Consider the following 18,521-nt stretch of genomic DNA (forward strand, 5'->3'; position numbering starts at 1 on the left):
GCGCTGATCTGGGTACAACTTTCATCTCCAGACTATTGCCATTAATTACAATAGAGGATTCTCAGAAAGTTCCATCTCCAAGCACTGGAACAGCCTGTCAAAATTACACAGTCTGTAAACTCAGAAGCAGGACGTGGACCACAGTCTCTGCTCAGCGCTCATCCGTTGACACAGCACTGTACCCATCTCTGAATTTACTCTGCTTCCTTTTTCTGGTAGCTTCTCTGACTCCCTGATACCCTGTGAGTGCCAGTGGCTTTATTACTCTTCACCTGCTTAGCCGGGTCCTGTCCATACACCTCATCTCTGTCTTCTGTTCCTGCTCTGACTATGCCTTCCTACTGCCAATTAATGCTAACTGTAGCAAAATCTCCTTGATGTATTTGAAAAATTATTCCATAGAATTGACTTTTCATGAAAAAACAACTACATGTGTCATTAATGGATTACCAGTTCCTTCAGCTGGATCGTGCTAAAATTCATTTCTCGTTAAAACCACATTAGTCTTTTTTTATTGAAGTACCGTTGATTTACAGTGTTTCAGGTGTACAGCAAAATGATTCAGTTATACATATATACATATATATCTAAAAACCACGTTACTCTTAATTGTGTCTAACTGTATCTTTCATCAGTGAGTCAAAAGGCACTCCCTGGTTATAGTAATGAATATCCACTAACACTGTTCTGTGGGGGGTCAATAATGGAGAATAAATTTCCCTATAAACGAGATGATAGATGCACAAAGATCTTACAATATGTGTTATTGGGGTTTTCCTTATGACTTTGCACTTGCACTGTGATCTCTCGCTTCCATTCAGGTCTCACAGTTCTCGATTGTGAGTTTTTACCAAGTTACTGATATCTGCCTCAAAACAAAGAGAGAGGAAAGCCCATCCCACGTTCTTCCTTCTGGGAGAAATTATTCAATTGCTTATCCTGAACCCACAATCTCATAGTTAAACATACAGGATTAAAAAATAGATTAAAAGTCCCTCTTCCATGCCCTCGGAGGGTGTGGTTCTCACCCCCTCTGCAATCTGGTCTAAACTCCCCATCCCACATCTAGAGGTGTGAGCCCTCATCTCCATCGAGACCACGCCCCTTTGTCCTCTCCCAAGTAGATGCTCAGTTCTACCTCCTTGCTTCAAGTTGCTAGTGTACTCTCTGGAGCTTTGTACTCAGCCATCCAAACTCTACCCATTCTCCAAAGCCTGCTTCAAATCGTGCTTCCTCCACACAGCCCCTCCTGACTTCCCCACATGTCTGTGCTTTTAGGAGGCTGCCCAGCACCTGGATCCCCATTAAGAATGTGAAAGCGCACAACAAACAGACCTGCTCCTTTTGCTCTGATGTTCTTCCTAGGTGAGGATCTTTGAAGCAGAAGAGAATGGGATGAGTAGAATGGGAAGAATCTCAGCTCAGGTCAATAGAATTTGTAGCACTGAGTGGGCTACAAGGGGACTTCTGCTTAAGCAGTAGGTAAGGTAGTGTGGCTTAAGCAGTAGGTGAGGTGGCGTGGCTTAGGCAGCAGGTGAGGTGGCGTGGCTTAGGCAGTAGGTGAGGTGGCGTGGCTTAGGCAGTAGGTGAGGTGGCGTGGCTTAGGCAGTAGGTGAGGTGGTGTGGCTGGACTAATAAAGTCCACCGAGTGCCATGTGGGGCATGACCATCATGAGCATTCAGGCTCCCTGTCCTTGTCCGGTCAAAACAGCCCCCCTTCTCCAACAGAGGGAAGAGTAAAGAACCAAGAGAGTAAACAAAGAGGTCAAGAAAGGCAGAGGGCAGGGAGGAAAGGAAGAGGTGGGGGGGTGGGGAAAGGAGAGGAGACCGGAGGAAGAAGGGAAGGGTAAAACCAATGAACCAGGACTATCTCAGCACCAGCACTGAGCGCTAAGCCCTGGGCAACGGATACGCTGTGGGGAAGACAAGAGACTGGAAAAGGCCAACTCCTTCCCTCAAGATGCTCAGCAAACAGTTGAAGAGATGGGAGAAAAGTCGGGAGAAAATTAAAGACCAGGTCAGGACAGTGCATGCACAGGCACATAAATTTAGCAAAATTTGAGATAGAAAGGAGAAAGAGTCAGTTAATAGTAAGAGACCTGTCCTTTTGACCTCCGCTGTGCCCTTCAGAAAATAAAGTTCTTGTACATTTATATCTATTTTTAAGTATGCAGAAAAGGTTTTCTAGACATCGTTTACCTTTCCCCCTGAAGGTGCAAGGCTTGCCCCCATTCTGCTGCACCGTGCTCACAATTTTTTGCAGGAGCTCATCCACCTGGCACCGCTCCTCTTCTCCCGTTGCTCTATAGTTGAAGATGCTGCATCGGTTTTTACATTCCCTGATGAGCTCGTAGAGCCTTTTAGCTCTGGTTTTTAAGAACGTATCTAGATCCTGATTCCCTAGATCTTCTTTCCTGGTGAGGAGAACAATCATGTACTCAACGAATTTATCTCCAAAAATGCTGCGGATGGTACGCAGCACCATGTGATCTCTCTCATTGAAAGAGCCCAGTGGGGTCACCAGCAGGAAGGCGTGGGGACCTGGAAAGGTGCTGTTCAAAAGGTCTTGTTCAACATCCTTTGGCGATGAGAAGTCTGGAGTATCAATGATCAAAACTTTCCTCCCTCTCCAGGTTCTGCTCTCGGACTTACACCTCTGGGTTACTGGCTGTTCACTGTATTGGGTCTCAAAGACCCGCTTCCCCAGAAGGCTGTTTCCGGCTGCACTTTTCCCCACACCGTGCTTCCCCACGAGCAGGACCTTCAGTGCTGATGGCCCCTGGTTCGGCTCACATCCTGTAGCCTGGTGATGATCCTCCCCTGACCCTGGGACAAAAGGACAGATTCAGAGTCTCTTCTTACATTTGAATACAGAGATGTGGACAGGTTTTAGGATTTCTCATAAATCTCTTTTGAGATTTTAAAAATATCTTGTCAGTTTTTATAGAGAATGGCAGTGGTCCTCTGAACCAGTAGAACTCTAGACCCAGTCAGAAGCTACCCATCAAAGTGAAAGCCATGAAAAGGGCCATGAACAACTTAAGAGAGGTGTAAAGGGCTTAAGATTTCCCAGGAACATGAAAATGTTAAACTTGGCCTTCACTGGTCTTGAGCCTCAGGATTCCTCTTATTTTGCTACCGAAGTTAACTACTGGGGCGTGAAGTTCGTGGGCTAAGGCAGAACTGGGGAGGATGAGTTTAAAATGCATCTTAGTGGGGGGCTTCCCTGGTGGTCCAGCGGTTAGGACTCTGTGCTTCCACTGCAGGGGGCACGGGTTCGATCCCTGGTCAGGGAATCGGGAGTCCCACATGCCGTGAAGGGCGGCCAATCAAATAAAAAAACAATAATTAAATTTTTAAAAACTTAAATAAAAAAATGCATCTTAGTGGTATATTCATAAAATAGAATACAACTCGGCAATTTAACAAAAAGTGATGTACTGATATGCAGCCTGGATGGATCGCCAAAACATGCTAAGTGAAAGAAGCCAGACACAAAACCACATGCTACGTGATGTCATTATCTGAAGTTCAAGAACACACAAAATTAATCCATGTTGACAGAAGTCTGGAGAGTGGTTCTCTTTAGGGAGGGACAGTAAGAACTTCTAAGGTGATGGAAATGCCCCATATCTTTATCTAGATGATGGTCACATATGTGTAGATATGTAAAAAACCCTCGAGTTGTACACTTAAGATTTGTGCATTTCACTCTATGTAAATTATACCTCGGTAAATTACTGTAATAACCTACACCACAAAACCGTCTCTCCACACATACACTATCCCCACCACTTCTCCCATGATCCCAAGTCAATACCAGACCCACTGGGCACATGACAGAGCCCACAGTTACAAGGATAGTCACTGAGTCTGTATCATCCAGGGCACTATCAGAGTGGGTGATACTCAGCATCTGAGCCCCAAGTCCGGGAAGGGGAAAGAACACAGCATTTAAAGAAAGCAGCTGAAATGCTAGTGACACCATGTCCGTGTTATGTTGCCTTGGGAGAGTTTCTACTTTCCCCCAAATCACCTCACACAAGCCCACATCCTATAAAAAGTCTTCATCAACACCCTCATTCTGAGATGCTCCTTGGTCCCCACGATGTGCTATATCCTCACTGCCACAAGCCATTCCACCCAGTTTTGTTCAGTAACAGGAATATTCCTGGGGGTCTTGGCTGACGGGCATCGACAGAATTTTAACTCCCTACTGCTGTCTAAATTCACGTATTTCTGGCTAAATTTACTCAACTGTAAAACGAGAATAATGAAAATAACACCTTCTTTATAGGATTGTTATTAAGGGCTATATTGTGAGGTTGTTATGAGGATTATATATTATATGCTACGAGGATTTAATAATTTATATATTATATATATATACATATATCTCCCAGCATATAATGTCAGTTGCAATAATTATCATTAAAATTGTAATTTTAATCTTAATTATTATTTTGGGAAGTCCTACAAGGACAGAGAGCTCATCTATCTTATTCACTGTGAAATATTCAGTTCTTGCACAGAGCTGGCCCGGAAATAACCTGAAAGTCCAACAACAAAGAGATGGGTGAATTTGTCGCGTATGCCCATACCATGGACCACATTACGTCCACCGAACAGAACAAGGTAGATCTATGTGTACTGACTTGTGCAGTGTGCACAATGCACCATTAATGGCAATCATCACACAGATACTGAGCTCCACCACTGAATTCTGCAGGTGTTATTCTGTTTAGTGTTATCCATGAAGGAGTGATTTCTGCCTCCCGGTACGAGTCCAAAATTAGGTAGTGCTGGATCCCAGGCTGGGGAGAAGAGGCTGAGTCAGGAAAGAAGCTGCAAGAGACAAGCCCAGCTCCGTAACACTTCAGGGAAGGCCGGGGACACCCGCACGGTGTCCAGAACCTCTGCTGGTGCTGCACCTACTCACAAGTGTTAGCAGTTCCCTGGGAGACAGATTGTGGGCACCAACCTGAGCTAGGGCTCCAGGGTGCATTTTTGTTCTGACTTATCTAGCTAATTTTTCCACTTCATTTTGATGCATGATGCATTCAAAAGAATACAGATATGAGCTTAACATTTTTTTAAGAATTATCTTACCATGTGGATGGTCCTCCCTCTGAGATGTAGCTTCATTCTCTCTCAGGTCTTCAGGTTAATATACAGTTATCTCCCTGGGTTGAAGAGGTACCACTGAACTATGATGTATACCCAGAAAAGGATATTGACAGGGAAGCTCTTGAACAAATACATTTATACAAGATTCTCTAACACTACAATAGTCCTACCTCAGTGTAAAATAATTACAAAATAATTTAAAAGAAACAGAACCCCAGTATCCTAACACATATTTTTTCTGTATATTCCTTTCTAGTCTTTGTACATATGCTTACATATTTGTAAATAGTTGTATGTGTATATATACAACTTTGCGTGATAATTTTATTAAAATATTTGTGTGAAAAAATAAAAAGAATTATCTTACCATGTGGACGGTCCTCCCTCTGAGATGTAGCTTCATTCACACAATCCTAGAAAGAAAATAAAGGAGAATATGATGCACACAGATCTAAAATCTCAGTTTTTCACAAAGTAAAGGAATGGAAACACAAGTATTTAATTCAGAGTAATTCGATGATTAGGATGTGGTCAAATGAAGGTCATGGTCATGGTCATGGTCATGCTCGCTGCTGGCACGTGTAGTCCTGTCCATGATGAAGCTGACCCTGAGACCCCGCTGCTGCTGCAACAGGTTTCCCAGAAGTAAGAAGGTGGGTTTTGCTCTCACTCAGAGACGCCCCACAAATGCCATCTAACCCAGGCATTGTTCCTGAAGCACTTTCTAACTTTACTTCTCCGCGGTCCCCAGTAGTAATAGTAATTCTTTCCAGAGTCTCCCAGAGTTCCTGCCACTCCTGGAGAAAATCCAGAAGCTTAAGAAAAGCTTCTGGACTCCCTGGAAGAAGAAACTAGTCAAGTGATGGCTGTGTGGTGCATCTGAGGGACAGGGGAAGGGAGAAAATTGGAAATCAAGCTCCCCATGTATCTCCAATGTCTTCTTCCCTTACTGCACCCCCAGTATAGAGATGAAGCTTCTTCTAACGTGAGATCCAGTAAAATTTGGAACCTTCCCCATCCAGATGGGCAAATGGAGACAATGAAGGATGAAGAGCCAAACACATAATTAACATCCCCTTCACCTGCCTGGGGAAGCCTCACTCCCAACATTTAAATTGGCATGAAATCAGAAGTTTTAAAATCAACTAAAATATCACTCTGGCTATTGTGCGTGAAATGGATGGGGGTGGGGAGGGTAAGGCACAAGAAGGAATGAGGGGAAAATTATTATGCGAATATGTGTAAAATAGTACAGGCAAGAAAAGAGGCTGGCCTGGACCAGATGGTGGTAGTGGAGACAGAGAGAAGCAGGTGGATTCCAGGTGCCTTAATCACACAAGACGATGATCTCCTAGAAATCAGATGCAAGCTGGCCGTGGTATCAAAGCTGACATCTGGGCTTAGGTTTGAAGAACATGATAAGCCGGACAGCCATGGACAGAGCTGAGAGGAAAACTGAAGTCTCAGAGATTCAAGAGGGAAAAACAAAAGTCTGGACATGTCAACTCTGAGATTCTTTAAGAGAGCGATGTCAAATAGCAATTGGATGGACAAAGGAGTCAGAACTCAAGAGGAAGACCTGGACTGGAGTTACTAATTTGGAAACTATTAGCAACAGATGAAGCTCAAAGCTGTAAAAACGTGGAATCACCTGAGGACACAAGTATAGAGAAGGGAGGAAGGGCGAGGTCCAAGCCCTGAAGATGCCAGCTGTCAGGTCATTAGAGGAGGACTCAGCAGTCTCCAGAGGAGCAAGCGAGGACGAAAAAGCAAGAAGAGGATAGGTTTACTGAAGCCAAGGGAAGAGAGGGTCTAATGAGTCATTTATGTGTCCAATGCTATGAGGGGTAAAGTCAGATAAGCTCTTAAATATATCCAATAATTTGCCAATAAAGTATAATACTCAAAGTAACCTCATCTTTCCAGCTTACGGATGAATATCCCTTTAAACAAAGCCTATGCAACATTTCACTTATTTGTGCCTTTATCCTGCTAGCTCTAACAACAGAGACCCTTGGAGACCTTCACAAGAATCCTCACCTGGAATCTACTGTCTTCATTTTTGAAGCTCACCCAGTATGGTCCTTGGTTCTCATCCACCAAACACTTGACCTTGCAGAGGAGGTCCTTCACCTGGGCGTCCCGCTCATTCTCGCTTGCCTTGTTGTTGAAAGCGCAGTATCGGCCGCCATAGTTTTGAACCAAGTCCCTAACAGACTCGTCACTTGCAATGTAATCTTCCAGCAAGCCATCCATCAAATCATCCTTCCAAGTAAAGACTATAATGATGTGCTTCCTGGCTTTAGCTCCAAACACCTTCTGGATGCCCTTGATTGTTTCTCTGTCCTCCACCTTATAATGGCCGATGGGAATTACCAGAAGCAAGGCGTCGAGGCTGGGAGCTGAGAGCTCCAGGCAGCGCTCAATGTAGCCTTCCTTGTCATTGGCCCGAGTTATTGAGGAGAAAAGGTCAGGGGTGTCGATGACCACAACCTCCCTCCCCTGCGTGGCCCCACTCTCTCTCTGGCACGTTTTAGTCACCATCTGCTCACTGAACCTGGACTTGAACACAGCTTTGCCCAGAATGGTGTTTCCTGTGGCACTTTTCCCTGCGCCATGTTTCCCTAAAAGAAGAAGCCTCAGTTCCGACATGGCGCAGCCCGGCTCTGACTCTCTCTCCTGACACAGGTTTCCGCTGGTTCTGTTGGGACGAAAAGCAACACAACAATGTTCAACTCACAAGCAGAGTGGATAGAGGAACAACAAGAAAGTACTTTCTGTTTCTTTTTTTTTTTTCAATAGATTGAAGTTTATTTATCATATACGTAAGTCATGTCTGACAACTGAGAAAATGCTATTTACACAAAACACCGCAGATTAAAAATACATGGTATTTGTATTTTTATACAATAATAGGGCCCCAGGATACAAACAAGGAAAATAAAGGATACAAACTTGAAAAATAAAGAAACACAGCTGAAGAAAGTGAAAGAGAAAAGCCCCTTTTCTGCGTAGCTCTTTGAAAGTTCACTCCTCTTTCAAGAAGTGTCACTGGAGTGTGAGGAAGGAATCAGAGAAGGTAGCAAAGGAAGCACGTACACCTGCCCTCAAGAAGCTTCACCTCAGAGGAAACATACGGCTGAGGCAGGGAGAATCTCATCAGGGCCAAGGATGGAGGCCTGGGCTCCTCCCTACAAGCGTCTGGATCTCTGCACAGTGCAACAGGCAAAGCCCAGCTCAGCTCAGAACACGCACCTCCAAGGTTATGCCAAGCCGAGAAGTCCAGTCACTGTCGGGACGAGCCTCTTCTGACCCTGACACACCCCCATATAAAGAAAGCCTCACCCTAACTCCCCATATCCTGACTCTCCTTACTGTCATCATAGCACTGTTTCTATCTGGTATTATTTATTGTGTCTACTTTTTTCATTTTCTCTTTGCTGTCCTTAGTATGAAACTCTCTAAGAGCAGAGACCATGCCCGTCTTGTTCTGTGTCCCTAAGTCCTAATATTGTGTCTGGCATATAGTAAGTGCTCAATAAATGGTGTGAAATGAGTGATGGTGAGAGTGGGGGATGTGAGGAAAGGAAGAAAAATTGTTTTTAGACGTGGAGAGGGAGACTGAAGTGACGTCACTTTGAATAATAAAAGAGAAGTGACTTTATGTTGTTTCCCAACCAAGGGAAGAAATAGTATATTTTTGTACATTAATTTTTTTTTAAGACACCAGTGAGTAAATAAGGTAAAGGAAGCAGAGATCTCCAGCAGGTCAGAAAAAGGAATTTATTTCCCAAGTACACACTGTTGTTTTATACGGTTCCCCATCATGGTGTGACGAAATGGATGAGCGTTTATTGTACTCCTTCCAGCTAATGACATCATATTGAATCAGAACTCTCTTTCTCTTTCTCTTCCCCCCTCCCCCCCCTCTCTATACATACAATTGCCCACCTGTACCATTTTCTCCCAAGGGTACAGAAAATACTTTTGAGGACAAAAGAGAACCAAAGCTCTCCCCTCCCTCACTCTCTCCTTGATAACCCACATTTCCCTCATCATCTCTGAGACCACTCTGGAGACCCCAGCAGAGCAAAAGAGAGAAAAAGAAAGAAAGACTGCTTTCCTTTTGCACAGCAAAGGAAATTCTAAACAAGACGAAAAGACAACCCTCAGAATGGGAGAAAATATTTGCAAACAAATCAACGGACAAAGGATTAATCTCCAAAATATATAAACAGCTCATACAGCTCAATATTAAAAAAACAAACAACCCAATCCAAAAATGGGCAGAAGACCTAAATAGACATTTCTCCAAAGAAGATATACAGATGGCCAAGAAGCACATGAAAAGCTGCTCAACATCACTAATTATTAGAGAAATGAAAATCAAAACTACAATGAGGTATCACCTCACACTGGTCAGAATGGGCATCATCAGAAAATCTACGAACAATAAATGCTGGCGAGGGTGTGGAGAAAAGGAAAGCCTCTTGCACTGTTGGTGGGAATGTAAGTTGATATAGCCACTGTGGAGAACAGTATGGAAGTTCCTTAAAAAACTAAAAATAGAATTACCATATGACATAGCAATCCCACTACTGAGCATATACCCAGAGAAAACCATAATTCAAAAAGACACATGCACCCCAATGTTCATTGAAGCACTATTTACAATAGCCAGGTCATGGAAGCAACCTAAATGCCCATCGACGGACGAATGGATAAAGAAGATGTGGTACATATCTACAATGGAATATTACTCAGCCATAAAAAGGAATGAAATTGGGTCATTTGTAGAGACGTGGATGGACCTAGAGACTGTCATACAGAGTGAACTAAGTCAGAAAGAGAAAAACAAATATCAAATATTAACGCATATATGTGGAATCTACAAAAATGGTACAGATGAACCAGTTTGCAAGGCAGAAATAGAGACACAGATGTACAGAACAAACGTATGGACACAAAGGGGGGAAGGGTGGTGGTGGTGGGATGAATTGGGAGATTGGGATTGACATATACACACTAATACATATAAAATAGGTAACTAATAAGAACCTGCTGTATAAAAAAATAAATAAAATAAAATTCAAGAATTTTTTAAAACCTTAAAAAAAAAACAAAACAGAAAGAAAGAAAGCTTTCTCCAGAACTCTTGCTGAGATTCTAAAGCAGCCTCCACCTTCTTCTCAGGATATAGCCCAAGGGGGACGTGGCTTCAGGCATCCAAGCAAAGCTTCCAATGATGTAGGGATTTGTCCCACATCAGGGGCAGTTCAGGTGCACAGAAAAAAGGTGGTCAGAGAAGCTTCCGGAGCCCGGCCTGGAGAGAACTCAGTCCCAGCCCAGCAGGAGGAAGGAAAAGAGTTCATGGGTGAAAGCCCAGGAGGCTTAAATTTAGATAAAATCAGAAAGAGTGTTTTTGGCAAACACTGACCACTTTCAATGCTCAGTTCATGGAATCCTAATTGTGCAAGGGTTGGGAAATATCGGGAGAGTGAATGTGGAAAATCAGTGTCCAAACGGCCAGCTTCCCTGCCCGCTTCTTCTCAAGGAGTCAGGCAGCTCCCGCTGACTTCCCCGGGGTGAGGGTGGGAGTTTGCTTTGTGTCACAGTCGTGAAGTCAGGGGACGCCGGAGGAGCGGACCTACCCCCCTTTCTCTTCCAGGCCTTCATCTCAGCCCTGGGTGGGGCGAGCAGCCCCCTCCCGGACCCGCCTCTTCCTAGGAAGGCTGCCCACAGGCACGAGTCCCCGGGGAGGGGGGGTGACCTCTGTGCCCCCCCCAGGCTGGGGAGACCTGCGCTGGAGCAGGAGAAACATCCCAGAGCCCCTGAAATCAAGCCCTCCAGGTGGCTGTCGCCCCGCCCTGCGTCGGCCGCCTTTCCCGTCCTCACGTCCACGTGTCCAGCACAGAGACCACCACCACGCACGCACGTACCTCGGGCCTGTCCCCTGACCTGTCACGGTCTCAGAACCTCCAGGTTCCGCCTGCATCGCTCGGCTGGGTGAAGCGGCTACTCTATCCCCTGAGGATGGAGCACCGCGCGGGGAGAGGAAAGCAGGGGCTGGACCAGCTTCGCAGGGTCGGGATCTTCCTGACATAGTGTTTCTGGGGAGGAAGAGGTTTTTAGAAATAGGTTTCCAATGCAGTCGGAGGGGAAGTTCAGAAGTGATGCCAGACCACAGGGTGAGAACGTCTGGGGCACGGCGGTCCGAGTCAGGAAGGGACCGCGCCCACCTACCCGGCGCGGCCAAAGGCTGGTGGGAGGGGGAGGGCGGAGGCTCCGCTGGGGCTGAGGGGACCCGGGCTGGGACCCGGGCTGAGCCCCAGCCGAGCCTCGGAAGGGTCCCTCGAGAAGGATCGCTGTGCCGACAGAGAACAATCTGGGGCCTTTCAAGGCTTTGGGCGAGCGGCGGGGGTGGGGTGGGGTGGGGGGGTGGTTAGGGCTCGGAGCAGGTGTTTCCGCTCCCAGCAGGTCCCCGCCTTCACCGCTCAGCCCCGCCCTTTCCCGAGACTGGGGTGAAAAGCGAAAGACATAGTTTACCGTCTCCCACCAGCTCCTCGCCCTGCGTCTGCCCTGCAGCAGCCCTTACAGCTTCAGCGCCTCTCCTGCCTTCCAGAGGGCTCTCCCCGAACGCCCCCGCCGGACAAACTCGGGGCCTCGGACCAACGCTGCTTCGCAGGAGAAAGTGTTCTTTCCCGGCGCTAGCCAAACATTTGAAATGCTAGAACTTTGATGCTTTCAAAGAGTTCATAAAACGAAACCCTATTGTGAGCCATAAGCGTTCAAAGCTTCCTTCTAGAGAAGGAAGTGAAACACAGAGAAAGACCTTATTTTATTTTATTGTGCTAAAAAAAAAAAAAACAACCACCACACATGTAACATTGAATTGACCATCTTATCCATCTTTAAATGTACAGCTCAGCAGCTTCAGGTGCATTCTCGACATTGTGCCAAGAGTTCCAGAACTATTCCATCCCCCAGCCTGAAGCTCTGGACCCATTAGATGCTAATCCTCCTCCCCCCTCCCCAGCCGCTGGTAACCACCGTCTACTTTCTGTGTCTATGATTTAGATACTTCCTGTGCCTGGAATCAGGCAGTGTTTGTCCTATGTGACTGGCTTTTTTCACTTAGCTTAATGTCCCCTGTGTGAGAGGACTTTCAGTCACGGTGCAGAGGCCCTTGACCTCACACTGTCATGCTAGGCTGGGTCTATGAAATGTCTGAGGTGGGGCTGAGCCTTCCGGAGACCCCATGGAAGGAGGAGCAGTGTGGGCTGAACTGGGATTTGAGGGGCTGCCGTGTCTCCTGGGGTCCCCCTCCCCTCTGGTCTTCAAGTTAAGTCTGCTGGCACCGCTACCAAGGGCTGGGGTGACACGGCTACACCTTGGAGGGGAAACCGAAAGAGGGTCTCCCATCCCCCCACCCCCTTAGTCCAGGAAGAATCCCCACCCTCCATGGGGCACTAGGTCAATTCACATAAAATCAACACATCAAAACCATCAGACAGAAGCCTGCCACATGGCCAGTCAATGATCCCAGCTGTGTCACTCCCAGAAGTGGAGGTCAGGTCAAGGCAGGGTCACAGGCCTGGTGGGATACCATTTCCCCAAAACAGAGAACACAGTAAACTGAGATCAAGAAAAGCTCCCTCCTTCTTAGATGAAATAGGAAGCTTTGGGGAACACTCTGAATAAAACCAAAGCCTCATATAACTCCTCGATGAGTTAGCAGTTGATTATTTGCTGAGTCGACGATTTTGCAAAATGATCCTCAGCACATCAGCTTTTGGAGAATGGACTTCTGTGGGAAGGCGGCTGATTCTGGCTGGGCCCCAATCTAGGGAAGTATGGGGCTTTCCTGCTCCCTAGTGGCTGTGTGAGTAATGACAAGGGCAGCAAAACCACTCCCCAGGTGGCTCTTGCAAGGACTCTGCAGGTAAGACACCCCTCTTTCCCCTCCCCCTCCCAGACTCTCAAAGGGGGCGGGAGGGAGAGGGACTGGACTTCCAGAAAGTACACATGTAACATGTGTACTTCCTCCTGGAAGGCACAAGTTATGCGAGCAAGGAGGAAGCTACCAGGACCCAGCACTGTCTCAGACACAGAGGTTTAAAGACTCTCCAGACACATCCCTGGCTCAAGGAGTTCAATCAAATGACGGGAAAAGAGACTAAATCTATGGCTATGAAAAGTGTACATGTGCTGCCATAGAAGCGTGTTCAGGAGGCCATGGGAGTAAAGAGGAAGCCTGTCAACCCCACAAGATGGAGAAACAACCAAGTGGGAAGCAAACTTATCAACAAACCCATAAACCAGCCCTTTACTGTGCCAGGGACTTTAATGGAGGAGATTAGCGGGCACAGTAGAGGCAGAAGCTACACAGGGGAGCTTAAGCCTACCCACAGTCTTGAAGGGCAGGTAGAAATTTCCCTGGGAAGGACACTCAGGCAGAGGGAGAGTGGCAAATGCCACAGGCAGTCAGAGTGATGAGAGCAGCTTGGGCATGTGGAGGAAATGGGGTCAGGATGCAGGACCAGTGAGAGGCTACTGCAATAGTCCAAGCTAGAAACAAGGACATGAACGAAAATAGTGACAGTGAAAGTGGATGTGGAAAAAGGAACAGATTTATGATAGATTTAGGAGCTAGAAACAGCACAAGAATAAAAAAGACTCATTCAGGGTTGCTCTTACAAGTGTTCCAAGTTGTCACATCAAAAGGAGTGCTACTCACAACATAGACATTTCTTATTTTGAAAAAAAAAATTTATAAGTTGTTTTATTTCCAAGATAGGACATGTGTGCTTACTACAATTTTGGCAGATGGCAGTAAAAGTGTCTTGTAACTAAATTTGTATATTTTGACAGTTTTCAGATGGAATTAAAAGTCTTATTCAAACAGACTCCTTGTTTGTTACAATATTTATTATTAAGAAATAATATGCAGCCCTGAACCAAGATCGTGAAGTAGAAGGACGTGCTCTCGCTCCCTCTTGCGAGAACACCAAATCACAACTAGCTGCTGGACAATCATCGACAGGAGGACACTGGAACTCACCAAAAAAGATACCCCACATCCGAAGACAAAGGAGAAGCCACAATGAGACGGTAGGAGGGGCACAATCACAGTAAAATCAAATCCCATAACTGCTGGGTGGGTGACTCACAGACTGGAGAACACTTATACAACAGAAGTCCACCCACTGGAGTGAAGGTTCTGAGCCCCACGTCAGGCTTCCCAACCTAGGGGTCCAGCAACGGGAGGAGGAATTCCTAGAGAATCAGACTTTGAAGGCTAGTGGGATTTGATTGCAGGACTTCAACAGGACTGGGGGAAACAGAGACTCCACTCTTGGAGGGCACACACAAAGTAGTGTGCCCAAAGTAGTGTGCCCATCAGGACCCAGGGGAAGGAGCAGTGACCCCAGGGGAGACTGAACCAGACCTACCTGCTAATGTTGGAGGGTCTCCTGCAGAGGTGGGGGGTGGCTGTGGCTCACCATGGGGACAAGGACACTGGCAGCAGAAGTTCCGGGAAGTAGTCCTTGGCGTGAGCCCTCCCACAGTCCACCATTAGCCCCACCAAAGAGCCTAGGTAGGCTCCAGTGTTGGGTTGCCTCGGGCCAAACAACCAACAGGGAGGGAACCCAACCCCACCCATCAGCAGTCAAGCGGATTAAAGTTTTACTGAGCTCTGCCCACCAGAGCAACAGTCAGCTCTACCCACCACAGGTCCCTCCCATCAGGAAACTTGCACAAGCCTCTTAGATAGCTGCATCCACCAGAGGGCAGACAGCAGAAGCAAGAAGAACTACAATCCTGCAGCCTGTGGAACAAAAACCACATTCACAGAAAGATAGACAAGATGAAAAGGCAGAGGGCTATGTACCAGATGAAGGAACAAGATAAAACCCCAGAAAAACAACTAAATGAAGTGGAGATAGGCAACCTTCCAGAAAAAGAATTCAGAATAATGATAGTGAAAATGATCCAGGACCTCGGAAAAAGAATGGTGGCAAAGATTGAGAAGATGCAAGAAATGTTTCACAAAGACCTAGAAGAATTAAAGAACAAACAAACAGGGATGAACAGTACAATAAATGAAATGAAAGCTACACTAGAAGGAATCAATAGCAGAATAACTGAGGCAGAAGAACGGATAAGTGACCTGGAAGACAGAATGGTGGAATTCACTGCTGCAGAACAGAATAAAGAAAAAAGAATGAAAAGAAATGAAGACAGCCTAAGAGACCTCTGGGACAACATTAAACACAACAACATTCACATTATAGGGGTCCCAGAAGGAGAAGAGAGAGAGAAAGGACCCGAGAAAATATTTGAAGAGATTATAGTCGAAAATTTCCCTAACATGGGAAAGGAAATAGCCACCCAAGTCCAGGAAGCACAGCAAATCCCATACAGGATACACCCAAGGAGAAACACGCCGAGACACATAGTAATCAAATTGGCAAAAATTAAAGACAAAGAAAAATTATTGAAAGCAGCAAGGGAAAAACGACAAACAACATACAAGGGAACTCCCATAAGGTTAATAGCTGATTTCTCAGCAGAAACTCTACAAGCCAGAACGGATTGGCATGATACACTCAAAGTGATGAAAGGAAGAACCTACAACCAAGATTACTCTACCCGGCAAGGATCTCATTCAGATTCGATGGAGGAATCAAAAGCTTTACAGACAAGCAAAAGCTAAAAGAATTCAGCACCACCAAACCAGCTCTATGACAAATGCTAAAGGAACTTCTCTAAGTGGGAAACACAAGAGAAGAAAAGGACCTACAAAAACAAACCCAAAACAATTAAGAAAATGGTCATAGGAACATACATATCGATAATTACCTTAAACATGAATGGATTAAACGCTCCAACCAAAAGACACAGGCTTGCCAAATGGATACAAAAACAAGACCCATATATATGCTGTCTACAAGAGACCCACTTCAGACCTAGGGACACATACAGACTGAAAGTGAGGGGATGGAAAAAGATATTCCATGCAAGTGGAAATCAAAAGAAAGCTGGAGTAGCAACACTCATATCAGATAAAATAGACTTTAAAATAAAGAATGTTACAAGAGACAAGGAAGGACACTACATAATGATCAAGGGATCAATCCAAGAAGAAGATATAACAATTATAAATATATATGCACCCAACATAGGAGCACCTCAATACATAGGGCAACTGCTAACAGCTATAAAAGAGGAAATCGACAGTAACACAATAATAGTGGGGGACTTTAACACCATACTTACACCAATGGACAGATCATCCAAAATGAAAATAAATAAGGAAACAGAAGCTTTAAATGACACAATAGACCAGATAGATTTAATTGATATTTATAGGACATTCCATCCAAAAACAGCAGATTACACTTTCTTCTCAAGTGTGCACGGAACATTCTCCAGGATAGATCACATCTTGGGTCACAAATCAAGCCTCAGTAAATTTAAGAAAATTGAAATCATATCAAGCATCTTTTCTGACCACAACACTATGAGATTAGAAATGAATTACACGGGAAAAAACGTAAAAAACACAAACACATGGAGGCTAAACAATACGTTACTAAATAACCAAGAGATCACTGAAGAAATCAAAGAGGAAATCAAGAAATACCTAGAGACAAATGACAATGAAAACACGATGATCCAAAACCTATGGGATGCAGCAAAAGCAGTTCTAAGAGGAAAGTTTATAGCTATACAAGCCTACCTCAAGAAACAAGAAAAATCTCAAATAAACAATCTAACCTTACACCTAAAGGAACTACAGAAAGAAGAACAAACAAAACCCAAAGTTAGCAGAAGGAAAGAAATCATAAATATCAGAGCAGAAATAAATTAAATAGCAACAAAGAAAACAATAGCAAAGATCAATAAAACTAAAAGACGGTTCTTTGAGAAGGTAAACAAAATTGATAAACCATTAGCCAGACTCATCAAGAAAAAGAGCGGGAGGACTCAAATCAATAAAATTAGAAATGAAAAAGGAGAAGTTACAATAGACACCGCAGAAATACAAAGCATCCTAAGAGACTACTACAAGCAACTCTATGCCAATAAAATGGACAACCTGGAAGAAATGGACAAATTCTTAGAAAGGTATAACTTTCCAAGACTTAATGAGGAAGAAACAGAAAATATGAAAATATGAACAGACCAATCACAAGTAATGAAATTGAAACTGTGATTAAAAATCTTCCAACAAACAAAAGTCCAGGACCAGATGGCTTCACAGGTGAATTCTATCAAACATTTAGAGAAGAGCTAACACCCATCCTTCTCAAACTCTTCCAAAAAATTGCAGAGGAAGGAACACTCCCAAACTCATTCTATGAGGCCACCATCACCCTGATACCAAAACCAGACAAAGATACTACAAAAAAAGAAAATTACAGACCAATATCACTGATGAATATCGATGCAAAAATCCTCAACAAAATACTAGCAAACAGAATCCAACAACACATTAAAAGGATCATACACCATGATCAAGTGGGATTTATCCCAGGAATGCAAGGATTCTTCAATATACACAAATGAATCAATGTGATACACCATATTAACAAAATGAAGAATAAAAACCATATGATCATCTCAATAGATGCAGAAGAAGCTTTTGACAAAATTCAACACCCATTTATGATAAAAAACTCTCCAGAAAGTGGGCATAGAGGGAACTTACCTCAACATAATAAAGGCCATATATGACAAACCCACAGCAAACATCATTCTCAATGGTGAAAAACTGAAAGCATTTCCTCTAAGATCAGGAACAAGACAAGGATGTCCATTCTCACCACTATTACTCAACATAGTTTTGGAAGTCCTAGCCACAGCAATCAGAGAAGAAAAAGAAATAAAAGGAATACAAATTGGAAAAGAAGAAGTAAAACTGTCACTGTTTGCAGATGACATGATACTATACATAGAGAATCCTAAAGAGGCCACCAGAAAACTATTAGAGCTAATCAATGAATTTGGTAAAGTTGCAGGATACAAAATTAATGCACAGAAATCTCTTGCATTCCTATACACTAATGATGAAAAATCTGAAAGAGAAATTAAGGAAACACTCCCATTTACCATTGCAACAAAAGAATAAAATACCTAGGAATAAACCTACCTAGGGAGACAAAAGACCTGTATGCAGAAAACTATAAGACACTGATGAAAGAAATTAAAGATGATACCAACAGATGGAGAGATATACCATGTTCTTGGATTGGAAGAATCAATATTGTGAAAATGACTATACTACCCAAAGCAATCTAAAGATTCAATGCAATCCCTATCAAATTACCAATGGCATTTTTTACAGAACTAGAACAAAAAATCTTAAAATTTGTATGGAGACACAAAAG

General features: G+C 44.3%; 1 protein-coding gene across 3 annotated transcripts in view; it reads right to left on the reverse strand.

The window, feature by feature from the left end:
• The window catches only part of GIMAP8 (GTPase, IMAP family member 8), a 31,851-nt gene that overhangs the window by 2,200 nt on the left and 11,130 nt on the right, over positions 1-18,521 (reverse strand). The window contains exons 1-5 of one of the 3 annotated variants that reach the window (XM_036864486.1): positions 11,371-11,430; positions 11,067-11,237; positions 7,168-7,828; positions 5,495-5,540; positions 2,200-2,826 (exon numbers count right to left, since the gene is read on the reverse strand). In XM_036864486.1, the coding sequence (XP_036720381.1) occupies positions 2,200-2,826; positions 5,495-5,540; positions 7,168-7,828; positions 11,067-11,230 (1,498 nt within the window). In that variant the 5' untranslated portion in view covers positions 11,231-11,237; positions 11,371-11,430. Of the gene's footprint in view, positions 1-2,199; positions 2,827-5,494; positions 5,541-7,167; positions 7,829-11,066; positions 11,238-11,370; positions 11,431-18,521 lie in introns of those variants that run through there. The other 2 variants (XM_036864485.1, XM_036864487.1) reach the window with 2 other exon arrangements.

This window comes from Balaenoptera musculus, chromosome 9 (genome assembly GCF_009873245.2).
Source record: "Balaenoptera musculus isolate JJ_BM4_2016_0621 chromosome 9, mBalMus1.pri.v3, whole genome shotgun sequence".
In the NCBI taxonomy this organism is placed as follows: domain Eukaryota; kingdom Metazoa; phylum Chordata; class Mammalia; order Artiodactyla; family Balaenopteridae; genus Balaenoptera; species Balaenoptera musculus.